The sequence below is a fragment of the Maylandia zebra genome, linkage group LG3, assembly GCF_041146795.1.
Source record: "Maylandia zebra isolate NMK-2024a linkage group LG3, Mzebra_GT3a, whole genome shotgun sequence".
Taxonomy (NCBI): Eukaryota; Metazoa; Chordata; class Actinopteri; order Cichliformes; family Cichlidae; genus Maylandia; species Maylandia zebra.
The window spans coordinates 56,946,921-56,963,060 of NC_135169.1; the positions used below are offsets into that span (position 1 = coordinate 56,946,921).

The 16,140-nt window shown below is 42.8% G+C and overlaps 1 protein-coding gene across 1 annotated transcript in view; it reads left to right on the plus strand.

Annotated features, from left to right (window-relative positions):
• Positions 1-13,668, plus strand: part of LOC143416846 (protein NLRC3-like) — a 77,550-nt gene extending 63,882 nt beyond the window's left edge. Inside the window, exon 7 of the mRNA XM_076882499.1 lies at positions 11,189-13,668. Within this exon, the coding sequence (XP_076738614.1) occupies positions 11,189-11,201 (13 nt within the window). The 3' untranslated portion in view covers positions 11,202-13,668. The remainder of the gene's footprint in view (positions 1-11,188) is intronic.
• Positions 13,669-16,140: the final 2,472 nt, after the last annotated feature.

Below are 16,140 nucleotides of genomic sequence, written 5' to 3' on the forward strand. Positions count from 1 at the left end.
TTATATTACAAAGACGTCTTATATTTACAACCACTGTCACATCTGTCAGCTTTAGCGCCTAAACAATTTCGACAAATTTGAGTTAACGGTCCAACCGATAAAGTCCAACTTTTTTGTGATCAATTAACCAGTATCTGTCCAACAGTTTCTGGCCTCATCTCTAAAATCCCTAACTCAATTTAAAAGCGTCAACCAACCCAAACTTTGCCTGAAGCTCTATTTTTGGCATTTCACAGCCAAGGCTTACCCCGAAGTTTTAAGTTAAAGTTACACGCCCGAAGTCCAACTTCTGCTGGCCAAAAAAGCGCAGACTACCGTTCCAAACGGTAAGGAGACTCTAACTCCTAGTTATTCTGGAGTGCCCCAAGCTCCACAGTGACCAACTGACTATCCCTCTTCGAGGACAATGCCTAAGCGTCCTTGGCATTGGCAAGCGTTACCTCTGAGCACTGCGCTTCCTATCAGTCCAACTGACGTTCTTGAATAATTTATAATACTTTGGAACAACAGTAAAACAGCCAAAAAAGTGTAAGACTGAAGCAGGTCCAACCTTATAACCAATACGGGCTCCACCCCAAACAATAACCAAATTCCCTAATATACTAAAATCACTCAGCAGTCCAACTGCTTTCCACGGTCCAACCGTATTAAATCCTTTAGCGGTCCAACCGCATTCAATCATTTTTAGCAGTCCAACTGCATTAAATCCTCAGTACTGTCATGAGATTCTCATCAAAATCAAAGCAGACATTCCCCAGTAATTTCAGTGAGTAGACTTTAATTTGTAATGTCCAATTTGGCACACTTTGGAAATAATTCAACAGGTAGTGCCTTACCTTTGGATAAGCGGCTTAGAACAACAATGAGAAAAAGAGAGCTGATTATTAGCTCATCAAAACACAAAACAAAATCACAATAAGATAAGATAAGATAACCTTTATTAGTCCCACACGTGGGAAATTTGTTTTGTCACAGCAGGAAGTGGACAGTGCAAAAGTTATGACGCAAAAATTAGAATACAATAAGAATAAATACAGTACACAGCTGTACAGAATAGAATAAAATAATATACTATATACAGTAGAATAAAATAGAATAAAAATATACAATAAGATAAAAATAGAATACGAATGCTATATACAACTGAGTAAAAATACAACGATGCCAGAAAAGATTATTGCACTTAGTGTTATTGCACATGTGTGGATGTGTGTGCTTGTTCAGTTAAAGTCTTTGTTGTGGAGTCTGACAGCAGTGGGGAGGAAAGACCTGCGAAATCTCTCCGTCCCACACCGTGGGTGCCGCAGTCTCCCACTGAAGGAGCTGCTCAGTGCTGCTCAGTCAATGAATTATCGGTTAATTTCATTTAAAATAATTCATTAAATATTTATGTACAATTCAAATTAGTTAATTACATATTTTGTTGGTTTGTTTTCTATTTTAATTATTTTACTGACACATTTAATGAATTATTTAATGATGTATTTATTTAATTCACGTTGCTACTCCTGGCCCTGCATCGCTGTTCATAAATACATTTTATTTGTCAGCTTCACCCATCAAAGTCAGGGGGCGGGGTTAATGCTGATCAAGTCAACACCATTGCTTTGGTCTGGTGGGCGTTCTTTTAGTGGGCTTTTCTCAATACTAAGTAGGCCTACACACCAGGGTTTGGACATGTGTGGACCCAAACTATACTTTTACCCTTTTTTGTGTGTCACCAAATACACTTTAATATTTTCTAGACAAGAATGTAGTGGCGTAATCTTTAACCTCTTTTGGCTCCAAACAGAAGTGACAGACTTGAGCAGGGTTCATTTAAAGGCTGACAGAAGTGGAGTGGTGACGGGGAGATGTTTGACAGGACAGTGTTTCAGCCTCCACAGGTTCATGTTGTGCTCCATCAGTCAGTGAAGATGAAGTCAGTGCTGATGAGGCTGTAGAGTGTGTGAGGGATGTGAATGAGGATGATGAAGATCTGATGATAGCAGATAAAAACAGGCTGCAGAGACTTTGAGCCATACAGGGCACACAGTGTGTGTACAGAACAGCTGAAATCATTATGGAGGCCTCACTGCAATATGGAAGCATCACAGTACAGCTTCAGTGAAGCATTAAAGTCTCTGATATGAGATGAGAAATGAAGCAGCCAGAGCTTTTTCATGAGTGGAAATCCACTGTGACTGTGAGCTGCTGCTACAGCCTCCAGATTAGCCAGCAGCTCATCCTGCTCAACATGGACCTGTGGTCAGAGTGTGTGCTGGATAATCCGGCCCAGGATGAGGCCAAACTGACATGGGATGAAATGTCTGTCACATAATTGAGCTTAGTGTAGTTTCATTTCTGCACAATTTAAAAACAACCAAAACTTTGTTCTGTCTTTTCTATGTTATACTGTAGACTTTCTTTGATACTGTGTCCAAAAGGAGCAGCTTTTACTTTGAAGGGGAGCCGTCCCTGTTTCCTCTTCAGGTTGGATGATGGAAGCAAATTAGTAGCTGTGTCCCAAAACGTCGGCTGCATCCTCCAGAGGCTGCATTTGAAGGCCGATTACGTCACAGCCAGGCGATGAAGGCTGTCCGTATTTGTCGACTCCTTCAAATGTGCCCGACAAATGCGTCCTTCATTTCCCCGAATTTGAAGGATTCGTCGGGTGTGTCCTTCGTGGCCCACCATATCCCAGAATTCATATCCCAGCCAAATTTCAGCTGCCAACAATGGCGGCAGCTACTAAGTTTTCAAATTACTCTTATTAATCTTTCTGGGTCACAAAATAAACTTTTAACATATTTTCAGGCGAGAAAGTAGCTGTGTAAACTTCAAATATCTGCTTGGTTTATCAAGACATCGCATATTTGCAAAAGTGTGCCAACGTTTTCGGAGACGTCTGTTACCCACCCGCTCGCTAGCAAGCCGGGGGGTTCAATGGTCACTCCAGCCGGCGAGAGCAGCGGACGCCCGGCTTCATCGTTTTCAGACCCCGCTCTTTCACTACTCAGGTGAAACATGATATATAAGTCACTCGGATAACTTAAAAATGTAATTGTTTGCCTTTTTTCTGTGTTTTATTTGTTCCGGAGTAAATCGGTTTGGCTGAGATCAAAGTTCCTCCGGGATTTTCACACAGCTGAATAAACGTTAAACAGGAAACTGATTAAACAGAAGTGTGAGACGGTCGAGAGTTTACGCCAGTGTCCTGTTATATTTTAGATAGCAAGGAGCAGACGGCCGAGTTTATTAAACTCCACAAAGACAGCGGTGACGCAAATCTGAAGGCTAGACCGTCCCATTTCACAGCCTCGCACTTCCAGCCTTTTCGGTCTTTGAAGGACCCGGCCCACGTAGACCGCGAATACCGGGTCCTCCGAAGGATGCAGCCGACGTTTTGGGACAAAGCTAGTGTGTGATGTTCTTTCAGTGTTGCACTTTGTAGACGCTCCCTGAGCACTGGTCTCACAGCCAGCTGCACATAGAGACCAGTGTTGTTAGTCCAGGTCAGAAGATGACTTGTTGGAATGAAAATGAGCTTGTAGTTTGTCTGCTTTAATAATGTGACTGGAAAAAGGTGTTGGACTTCAAATATGTCCATTTCTTTCACACTTCACCTTTAAAAGTGAAGCCTTGTGGTTCCTGGAAGGAAAAACACGACTTTTTCAAGTCTTTGTCCTGTTTTTATGAGAAATGTACGACTTTAATGTGAAACATTCAGAGTTTTTTCTCTTGTTGTGTTTGTTTGAAGCTGCTTCCTGTTGGCTTCAGCTGTTTGGAGTTTCCATTTTCTAAACTTCTACATTCTGAACCTTCTTCAGCTCTGAACAGATGATGAAACACTGAATGATTTCAAGCACTTTGTCTAATAAACTTACATCTTTCATTCTTTATACAGATTGTGGGGCTGTGGTTTGTCAGAGATCAGCTGTGATTATCTGGCAGCAGCACTGAAGTCCAACTCCTCCCATCTGAGAGAGCTGGACCTGAGCTCCAACAACAAGCTGCAGGATTCAGGAGTGAAGCATCTGTGTGGTTTCCTGGAGAGTCCAGGATGTGGACTTGAAACTCTGAGGTCAGTCAGCATGTTTTAGTTGTGCTGTGATGAATATGATGTGAAAGTTGTGCTGACACTAAACTGCAGACATCAGGCTGATATTATACTGATCCACACTGAGGATCTTCATGGTAAAGTCTGTTTTCTTCTTCTCTGGTTTAGTCCATTGACTGCAGCAGAAGAATGTTCACATTTCAAACAGTGAGACTCAACGTATGGCCCGCGGCCCACACGCGGCCTGCCCACCTTTCCTGATTCAGAGAGAGGGGACCCTGATTAACTGTGTAGTGTTCTTCCTCACAGTTCTAAGTATCAGACACAACAATGAATAATCCACAGCTGACTGTCTTTAGCAGGTCAAAGGTCACGGCACACAGCAGGCAGTGGGAAATATTATAACTCTGATCATTTATCAGCACATATCCATATGTATAAAAACAAAGCTGACACTGTGAGACTTGATCAGAGGTGTGATCATCACAGCAGAGGCCTTTGTGTCAAAGTCACTGAGGATCAAACAGAAACACATGAAGCAGATTTTCCTGTTCTGGCTTTTTATAGCAGATAACCTTCAAAATATTCTGCAGTCCATCAAAAACTGAAGCAAACCATGAATCAACATGTGAACATGAGCTGATGCTGCTGAAGTGAAGCAAAGTTACAGAGGTTTGATTACAGACACAGCTGAGAGTTTGTAATCTGTCATCATTTTAAAAGGTTTACATTTCTTCAGTATATCCACATTTGCAGCTGGTACCTCAACCTCCACTTGTCCAACACAACTGCTGTCCACTGCCTCCATGACATTGTGATTTTGCTGTTGGTCTTCTGTCAGATCTTCATCAATCACTTCTGCACGGGGCACACCTTCAGACTCTGCAGCTGCATAACGAAAGCCTGTAAGATAAAATTAGACATAAGGTAAATGTACACCAATATTCCAATGACAGGTGTGTGATTCATCTGGAAGTTATGTGCGGATTAGTGTACAGTGATAGCAATTTAGTATGTTTTTAGAGGGGGGGGGGTTGTTTACCTCCGATGGGTGCTCTTTTTCGCTTCCGTTGCGTACGCCTTGAGTGCCGGTCCGAGTCTGATACAGGTATGTCGTCATGCCCCATGTGCAGTGTTGGTGCCCAGTCTGGATTTGTTACATCCATTTCATATGCTGGTTTGCCTGCAATAATGCCAAATCATAAGCTACTCAGTCGACATGATGTGGTTCTGCAGCATCACACATTAGCATGTTTTATCTCATTATCTATGACCTCAGCACGTTGAAAATAACACTAAAAGCCTTTCAAGAGTGATATGAATTAATTTAGAACTCACCGGAAAGAAAATGCCGTGAGCAAACCAACAAAAAGCTGGGGATTGCAGAGAACTCGATATCCGCTCGTCTCACCGCTGCAATCCAAGCCTGACGTCTTTGTTTAGTAATATCGGATACATGGGATCCCTCACGTTGCCTCCAGGACGGAAAACGATGAAAAGAGAGCCCGTTATCCAGCTTCTTGCCTTCACGATCGTGTGATCTAACGTTGCAACCGACAACACAACACGTACGATCCATAGCTGAAATGGTATCCTTTGGCTGGCCTACTGTCATGGCGGAAGGGGGCATGGCCCATCTCCCGTGACATCACGCTCCAAAGCCCTATAGGTGGGAAAATGTACCATGTCGACCAATCAAAAATGATATGGAAACATGACATTTGGTTGTTTAGCAAAAGGGGGAAGTTTTAGGAGTGACCGGCAAGAGAGAGCGAGTGAGCGAAAGAGAGAGAGAGTTTTGATACGTGAGAGATTTGTGACGTTTACCGTGTTTGGTCTCAAGTTAGTTTGTTGTCTTGTGTATTTAGTGTGTAGCTGTTGTTTTGTTTTGTGTGTCAGTTCTACTAGTGATCGTCACAGTTGCTGCCTTAAAGCCAACAAAGGCAGATTGCAGTGTAAACGCTGAGTGACACACCTGCTGTCAGACCTGCAGGTTTATCCCTGTGCTGTTCTCATATGTGTTAGAGTGACACAAACTATTGTTTGACACCTGATTGTTCTGTAAATAGTTTGAAATGATTATATGAAAAACGTCTGAGCCTTGGCTGCATTTTTTGTTAAATAGTACCATATAACTTTGTTGTTTGCAAAACGTGTGCGTATTTTTAAAAGTGTACAATCTCTATTTGCATTTCAAGTTATGAAGATGATTCGTTAAACATGTGTGTGGTTTTTACAGTCAAAATATCACTTTCTACTTGTATTTTAAATTTTGTCTGAATTTAGATAAATTGTGCTGATACAGTTGGTCAAAATGAGAAAATAACAGATTGGCAAGATGAACTGTTTTTAAAGGTAAAATATAGAGGCCACATCAAAAGTAGTCAAGAAGGGTTAAAGGCTAAAAGCAAAGTTGTCACTGTTGGGTCTGTGTTTCCACAAGCCCCGCTAATTCTAGAGACTTATTCATCATGAAGAAAACAAGACAGTCGATCGATCAATTATTTGCGCAAGGGAGGCCTCCTCTGTGTCCACCACGAAAATGACCACAGATCTGACCTCCTCCTGCTACCTTTTATTGGGAGACAGTTCACACAAAACACGTCAGAACAAAGCCACGCCCCCTTTGTTCTAAGACAAAGCATTTTATGTATATGTGTGAACTTCTGTAAGAGTGTGTGTGTGTGTGTGTGTGTGTGTGTGTGTGTGTGTGTGTGTGTGTGTGTGTGTGTGTGTGTCAGACCTCCTGCTGACCAAAGGGTCGTAAACCCAGGAAGTTTACATCAAAAGAAACAGATCTTCCAGATAGGATGTATCTACAATAAAACCTCCCCCAGCACAGAGTGGTTGGAGAGGTGGTCAGGATCAAAGGGATGGCTTTGATCCTACTGCTTAAACTAAGACTGTACAAATTTAAGAAACACAATGGCAACATTCAACAATTAGACTTAACAGTCACCAAGTACTGTTTATATTTGTGTGTATTGCTGCAGCTTTTTTGAGTATTAATTTGGTGCCTTTGTGTGAAATAATGGTATTGTGAGTGATCCATATAGTCACAAAGAATAGCCACTTGTTTCTGTGCTACCAAAGTTCCCCGGCTTTCATTCAAAATGTGTTTATCGTCAGCACCTGCACATTAAACTACTTAAACATTATAAATGTCTTCAAGCTCACACTGAGGCCTGTGGGGTACTATCAGCCACTGAGACAGTACACACATTTATATGTGTTTGTATATGAATATTTCATACTTTAAGACTGCCTGTTTATTTAAGGGAGATGAACAAAATACATTGGAATTGTACAAAATAATATCATGGATGATAAATTAAATAGATTTTAAGTAGATGCTTGTGCATTCTTAAAGTCTTATATGTTGAACTGAACTATGTGATCTGTTCAAAGCCTTAATCTTAATTTGAAGTGAAATGTGCATTTTGAGTTTATACACTATGTATATAAGGCGACCGTTTCCTTTTGCAGTATTTTTGTGTGGTGTACTTTTCTATGTCTTAACAAAAGGGGAACAAAGGTGTTTAAGTTCACCTAGGATGATGTGTTTTAATTTTCACATGGTCTTGCTTGAATTTGACCCTGACAAAGGCGTATGAACTCTGTCAGCTGTTTGGAGTTTCCATTTTCTAAACTTCTACATTCTGAACCTTCTTCAGCTCTGAACAGATGATGAAACACTGAATGATTTCAAGCTCACACTTTGTCTAATAAACTTACATCTTTCATTCTTTATACAGATTGAGGGGCTGTGGTTTGTCAGAGATCAGCTGTGATTATCTGGCAGCAGCACTGAAGTCCAACCCCTCCCATCTGAGACAGCTGGACCTGAGCAGGAACAACAAGCTGCAGGATTCAGGAGTGAAGCATCTGTGTGGTTTCCTGGAGAGTCCAGGATGTGGACTTGAAACTCTGAGGTCAGTCAGCATGTTTTAGTTGTGCTGAGATGAATATGATGTGAAAGTTGTGCTGACACTAAACTGCAGACATCAGGCTGATATTATACTGATCCACACTGAGGATCTTCATGGTAAAGTCTGTTTTCTTCTTCTCTGGTTTAGTCCATTGACTGCAGCAGAACAATGTTCACATTTCAAACCTTCAAAGAAGAAGAAAAATCCTCCACTGGATAATTCACTGTGAAACTCTCCAACTCTTCATTCCACCTTAAAGTCTGTCTGACACTGAAATCCAAAGCAAAATGTGCGTTTGCTTTACAGACAGCAGTCCAACACAAACATACACACATCATCCAAAACACAGTCCAACATCCAAATCTCCTCCACTGCCAGCATGAATGATGGGAAAGAGAAGGAGGAACACTCTGACATTCAGGGTTAGAATGAGTTTCATGAAGCAGACTGTGAAGATCAAAGCTGCATTAGAAAGCTTACATGAATGAATGAGTGGACAGAAGTGGACAGAGATCATCTGAAGCACTTCAAAGGCTTTAAATCAGCACATTTCTCTTTATTCTTTATCAACTCTGTTAGTTTCTCTCAGTTTTCTGTGGAATGAAGCTAACAGCAGGCTAATAAGATGCTGACCAATAGGTTTCTATTAAAGGTTGTAATTTGTATATGAAAAAGTGCTTTGGCTCAGCAGGGATCAGCTTACAGGTAGAATACAGCTGCTGGATGGGATTAGCATGTCATAGCTATCTACCAAACTGCTAACTGGGGGATTTCAGGCCATCTATGGATCATTTTTGCTAACTGTTTATTCAGCTTAGGCTCACAGGGCTGCAGCCTGTGCCCTAGCTGTCATAGGGCAAGAGGCGTGGTCCACCTGCACAGGTGAGCAGTCCATCACAGGGCCAACAGAGAGAGACAGAGAAGCACTCTCTCACATCCACACCTACAGCCAATTTAGAAGCACCAATGAACCTAAGCAGCATTTCATTGGACTGTGGGAGAACATCCAACCTCCACAGAAAGGCCAACAAGCTTCAACCTACAACCTTCTTGCTTTAAGGCACTAGTGCGAACCACTTTCCCCATTTCAGCCCAAATCCTGCATCTTCCTGTTTCTGACTCCAGGCCAGCTCCACTAAAACTTTCTCATCAGACACTGCCACCTAGTGGAGGAAGTCTTAGTTCCATTTGAAGCTTCAGATTACAGTTAGTTCCTTTACAAAGAGGTGGAGGTGGTGGGGCCACAGCACCATCATCACTGAGTGCCATAGGACACTTAACCTTTGTTTCCATATGCTGGGAACTTCCTGTTGTTCCAAGGAGGACTGGAAAATGTGTGAAAACCTCCCAGTCAGTTCCTCACAGCACACTTCAATCATTTCCCTCCCACAGCATCAGGACCAGGGCTTTTTCTCTCTTTGGTCCCACTAAGAGATTTCCACACAAACACCTCATCAGTGGGACTCTCAGAGCTACCAGCCCTTTGCTACAATCACAAAGCTCTTCATTGAAATCAATGATATCAAAGCTGGAATCAAATGAGTCCAAGTCTTCTGCTGATTCAGCATCACATTCATCTTTGCTCCTTGTTCTGCATCCCCACCATGGACTTCATTCCTTTCCAAGCCAGCCTTGAGTGTCCTTTATTCAGCTCATCCTCTGCTTTACTTTTACACCTGATTTTAGCTGCTTTATCTCTCTTTCAACAAGTTTCTGTGCCTCAATCTTTTTCTTCTCTCCCTCATAACAAGACAGCTTCTTCTGCCTGAGAACATGTTGGAGTGATTTACTAATCCAGGGCTGCTTATTGGGAAAATACTTCCTGTTTCCAAAGTAATCCCCATTTTTCCCAGAAAGACATGTAAGTAGAAATCGATGATCTAAGTGAGAACATGAGCCTTTAAAAAGTCCCAGTGGGTGCAGTCAAAGCAGTCCCTCAGTCCCAGTATAGAGTCTTTGGTCCAGACTGGAACAACTGTGTGCCCAGTTTGAGCTCTCTTCAGTCCTGTGACCTGACAGACCCAGAGGGGCCATCACATCACATTTAGAAGCTCCCCTAATGGAGCCACAACACATGTCCAACACTTAGTCTGTCTTGTTGGACCAACTGGAAGAAATGATTCAAGGACTTAGTCACAGAACAGAGATTCAAATCTCCAAAATCCAACTGGCTGCATCAGGACATATAGTCTGAAACTCTGCACAGTTTCCTGTTTGAAGCTGCTTCCTGTTGGCTTCAGCTGTTTGGAGTTTCCATTTTCTAAACTTCTACATTCTGAACCTTCTTCAGCTCTGAACAGATGATGAAACACTGAATGATTTCAAGCTCACACTTTGTCTAATAAACTTACATCTTTCATTCTTTATACAGATTGGGGAGCTGTGGTTTGTCAGAGATCAGCTGTGATTATCTGGCAGCAGCACTGAAGTCCAACCCCTCCCATCTGAGACAGCTGCACCTGTGGGGAAACAACCTGAAGGATCCAGATGTGAAGCAGCTGTCTGATCTTCAGCAGAGTCCAGACTACAGACTGAAGACTCTGCTGTAAGTAGAGTGATGGAGTGAGTGGGTGGTGCTGTCAGCAGTATTGTACTAAACACAGTCAGTATGAAACAAAGATCCAGTGTTTCCTGTAAAGCTGCAGCTTCTCAGTGAAGCTGTGAGAGGAGAATGGTGACAGGCTTCAGGATTGGACACAAACACTTCCTGTTTCTGACCTTTATGGTCACCATAGTAACGGCTGACACGCTCTGATCAAACACTGTCAACAGCCAATCAGCTCTCTGAACAAAGCAGCACGCAGACCAATGACTGCATTCATTTCCAAGTTTAAAGCAGTGAAGAACACAGTCTGTAGGTGAGGAAGAATTTAGTGAGAGCAGATGTTTGGATGGAATTCCTCCAGTTAACAGCTGGAACCGTCCATCTGGATTGTTGGGCTTGTTGTTGGGGTTCCTACAGAGCTCAGAGTGGACACACCAAGGTTCTTCTAATGAATGAAAGTCCAAACTCAAACTAGGAGGGAAAAACATTTTCATCAACTTCAATAAAAATCCAAAGATTAGAAAAAGTGAAGCAACAATGAGTCCTAGTACAGTCCCAGCACTGAAGTCCCTGCTGCTCTTTATACTGGATGTGCTGCATCACTGACTGACAGCTGATGAAGAGTCTCTGGAAACACTCGTTTATCTCCTCTGCTCTTCCTTCTTCTCTCTGCAGGTGGAAGTACTGATGATGGTAAACAGGACGGTGTGTGTGCTGAGAGAGGAGGAGCTGTGTCCTGATGATCCAGAGAGGTTGAAGCAGCAGCAGCTTGTGTGTAGAGACGCTCTGACTGGGCCATGTTACTGGGAGGTGGAGAGGAGAGCTTCATCCAGCAGTGACTGACAGAGGAATGAGAAGAAGTGCAGATGACTGTCAGTGCTGCAGAGTGAACTGCTCTGAGAACAGCTCCACTGTCAGACACAATGTAGAGTCCAGCATCATCCCTGTGTGTCCCTCTGGATCTGACAGAGGATCATCAGTGTATCTGGACTGCTCTGCTGCTGCTCTGTCCTTCTACAGTCTCTGCACAGTCTCTGTCTGACTCTGGCTTCAGACCCTCCTGGATCAAACTCACCTGGAAAGACTTTCAAACATCACTCAATAGATTTGAATACAGAATATATTTGATATATACTGTAGATGTACTGTAGAGTTGCAGTTTGTCACTTGTAAATACAGTCTGTGAGCAGCTGTGAGCTGAAAGATCTTTCTAGAAACAGGAAATGTTTTCACTCTTCTGTTGCTTTTTCATATATTTCCACAACATTAATATTGATCCCACCTGTCTCACCTGTTTCATGCTTTTATACATAATAACAGGACACGTGTGATCTGAGCGCTGCTGTGGTTGCTGTGCTGCACGTCTTCATTTAGATAACAGAGACATCTAGTGGTTCAGAGGGAGAACTGCAGGAGGTGGAGCTGTGTTTTAGCATGGAAAACTTTTTATCTTTTAGGCGCAGATACAAATATGACAAGTATCAGTGTGAGATACAAAAGGTCACATCAGTCAGCAGAGGGAACAGTGATCACACAGCAATGTAAGAATAGAAACATAACAGTGAATCTGGACATGTATACAGATGGAAGCAAACAAACAGGATGTAACACTACATTAAAGCCACAAATGGGAAGAAAACAAAGCCAAAGGAAAATATATTTGATCTCAGGAATCCAAATCAGATGCTTTAGAGCAGGGGTCGGCAACCCTGGGCACGCGTGTCACAGCTGCCACGTGAAGGGTTAACTGATGGCACGACCATAGCTGGACTGGCCATCGGGCATACTGATGGTGATTTTTCGTTTTTCTGGGCCAATGATGTTTTTTTATGTTTTTTTATTTTTTTGTAACGGTATAAACGATGGAAGGTGGTGGATTGGCCGGATGCTGGTCGATGTGTAGAAATAAGTCAGTTGTTTGGTGGTGGCTATGGCGGAGCTTCCACAGAGGCAGCAGGTGGATGAGGGAAAGGGGAGGCAGGAGGAGCAGAGACCCGAGGCGGCCGCCGGTCCGAGTGTTGGCCCCCTTGAATTTTCCCACATTTTGTCACATTACAGCACAAACATGAATCAGTTTTATTGGAATTCCACGTGAAAGACCAACACAAAGTGGAACGGAAATCATACATGATTCCAAACATTTTTTACAAATAAATAACTGCAAAGTGGGGTGTGCGTAATTATTCTGTCATGGAAAAACACACTGCCATCAACTGTTTTGTTTTTGTCAAAATCACTGTAATATAATCACTGTACCTTTATATACATGTGACTTATATTAATGCTGCTGCCCTCTTGTGGCTAAAGTGTAATTATGTTCTTGTTATTAGGGAAAACATTTGAGAGTAACATGACAAATGAGTCAGCACTTTGGCTTCAGCTTAAGAAATCCTCATTTTTATGTCATCAGTTATAGTTGCATGTATTCATTATCATAAGTTAACCTTTAATATTGATGTCTTAAATTGATTTTACTTAAACTAGCAATAATTTTATGGTTGCATTAAATAAATGCATCACTAATGAATGAACTATTTCAGTAATTAATTTAAAAAATCTACATAATCAATTAAAGATATATATTAATAATGAATTATCCATTAATTTCATTTAAAATTTTTCAATATTTGTTTATATACAATTCAAATTAGTTAATTACATATTTAATCAATTATTGGTTTGTTTTCTATTTTGATTATTTTACTGACACATTTAATGAATTATTTAATGATGTATTTATTTAATTCACGTTGCTACTCCTGGCCCTGCATCGCTGTTCATAAATACATTTTATTTGTCAGCTTCACCCATCAAAGTCAGGGGGCGGGGTTAATGCTGATCAAGTCAAAACCATTGCTTTGGTCTGGTGGGCGTTCTTTTAGTGGGCTTTTCTGTCACGGCCTGCGTGGCAGACTATGATGAGGGGAAGGAGGACCCAAATGCCAACACGTTCTCACTCCTGTATGGAGGACCACAAGAGCCACGCGCATCGAAATAAAGAATTCTGTGCTTAAGTAATGAATTATAGAATAAATTCTGCATTTGTAAATTCATTTTTGAATTCCCATTTAATAAACTGATTTTTGAAATGCTTTTAAAAACTGCATTTCAAAATCCTTTTTCCAATTGCACTTTAATAAACTGCATAAATTGCATGAATGAAGGGATCCTGCAGCGAAACGGAGAGCCCAACCTCTGACTTAGTGCCTGTTTACTCAGTCTGACCACCTGTGAAGTTAACGCGCTAACGTGGCTAACGCTAGCATCACCACACGTAGCCCCGTTATTTTAAGGTCATCTTAGCTCATGAAAGTTTAACGTCGCAGCTGTACGAGCTAGCTACGTGTTTTGTAAGCTGCTGTGCTCTTCACAAATAAAGCTGGAAGCAGCTCAGACTATTAGAACCAGCACTGAGGCCTGTTACATTTATGTTAGAGCAACAGCTGCAGCCTTTAAACTAGCGATTAAAATGCTGACAGTAATCAGAATCAAAAACGGTTTTATTGCCAAATGTTGAGCAGGTTTACAACATTAGGAAATTGCTGCGGTGCTTCAGTGCAAACATACTGTCATATAAAACTTAAATAAAAATAAGGATTAAAAGTGCTAAGTAGATAGATATATACATGAGTGCAGGTGGTGATCAGGGCCAAACATGGAATGATGCAGTGAACACAGCGTAGGGTCACGTGGTAGTGGTGGGAACAGTCATACGGTTATTGTTCATGTGTCCAACAGCAGAGGGGAAGAAACTGTTCTTATGGCGAGAGGTTCTGGTGCGAATGGACCGGAGCCTCCTGCCTGAGGGGAGCAGGTCAAACAGACTGTGTCCAGGGTGAGAAGGGTCAGCTGTGACTGAGCTGCACGCCCCAGTGTCCTGGAGGCGTACAGGTCCTGCAGAGATGGGAGTCTGCAGCCAATCACCTTCTCAGCAGAGCGCACAACATGCTGCAGTCTCTGTTTGTCCCTGATAGTGGCTCCAGCGTACCACACGGTGATGGAGGAGGTGAGGATGGACTCGATGATTGCAGTGTAGAATTGCATCATCGATCATATAATCCATTGTTTCAAATTAGACCTAAAACTCCCCCTTTTGACACATCTTCATGTGTCAAACAAAACCACAACTAGAAAATTAAAAGAAAAAGGTTCATCAGATCATTTCTCAGAAAACCTCAGCGATTCTCCTCTCGAGTATATTTGCTCCGGGCCTGCAAACCTGTGTTTAAATAATAAAATCAGTTTAATTATCATGTTCGATCTTTTCAGCTCCTGGCTCCACCCAGAGCCTGCATCCCCAGAACGACCTAGAAACAAAACCTGTATATTAGCATCAACTTCACATTTAAACTCAGTTCCCCCCCTGTCCTTCCCTCACTGTGATCCACTCTGTGCTATAAGAAACTAAACTTAAAACACAACAGTTATCAGTCATGTGCTTCATACAAAATGTGCGTATGTTTTAGTTTCACGTTGATCCTCTGAGTGTCATGGTACTTCTTTTAATCTGACGTGGTGAGCGTCGTGCTCCCAGTCCTTCATCAGCAGGGACATGATCTCCTCATCCTGCCTGTGAGCCAGGTCGTTGGCGGGGCCGCCCCGCTGAGGGGACAGCCGGTGCCGGCGCATCTCGTGCCGCTTGTCACGCTTGTAGTAAAGGGTGGCGAAGGCCAGGATGTTGAGGAAGAAGAGCGACGCTCCAACTGCAACTGTCACGCTCAGTTCGGTGGAGTAGTCGCGGGTGTCTCCGGGAAAGAGGTCCTGAGGCGGGCGCTCTGAGCCCTCGGGCTCAGGATCTGATGGGAAGGTAGGGTAAGGATGACGAGTGGTTCGAGGAACGTTGTTTCTGGGCCTCATGGTGCCGGGGTCACGGCCTGCGGGGGAGCGCGTAGTGGTGGGAAAGAGCACGTCGTGCAGGCTGTGAAGATGAGGGACTAATTCCAGCCAAAAGGCCACTTTGTTAGCTCTGTAGTTGTCTCTGACACGAGGTTTCAAACCGATGTGAAGGTACTGCTTGTCCTTCCAGTTGAACTTGGTCCAGATGACCTCCTCAAAGCGGTTGGGCTTGGTATGAATGAACTTGGTGTCCTGAGGGACGGGCAGGTTGGGGTCCCTGGTGGAGCATAAAGGTTAAACGTTTCAGTTCAAAGTTATATTCAGTCTCCATTATAAGTAACATGTGGAATCAATACACTGAATACAGACAGGAGGCCCATTCTCTGTGCAACCTTTAAACTATCTAAGACCAACCGGCTGCTCTGGGATCTGGATGCTTTTGGTGAACCAGTATGTTCAATTCTTCAAAGCCACACGGGAATTAAACTAGCAACCTAGATTCAAGTATTCAAGATGACTAGAAGGCTGTCAGAGAACATACAGTAACGTGTACAGTTTACACTACTGTGACATGAGGCCTACCCAGTCTTTGCGAAGTTAGTCCAGTAAGTCATGACCACAGCGCTCAGCATCACATCGTTCTTGGAGAAGTTGCACGGGAGCAGGTCCGTGGCACCGATCATCGGTACGCCGAACACGTAAGGTATCTCGTCTCCGTGCGCGGCGTCGGCCCACTCGGGCCGCGTCTCGGTTTGGCAGTGGTGGTAGAACGTGTAAAAGTAAACTGGGGA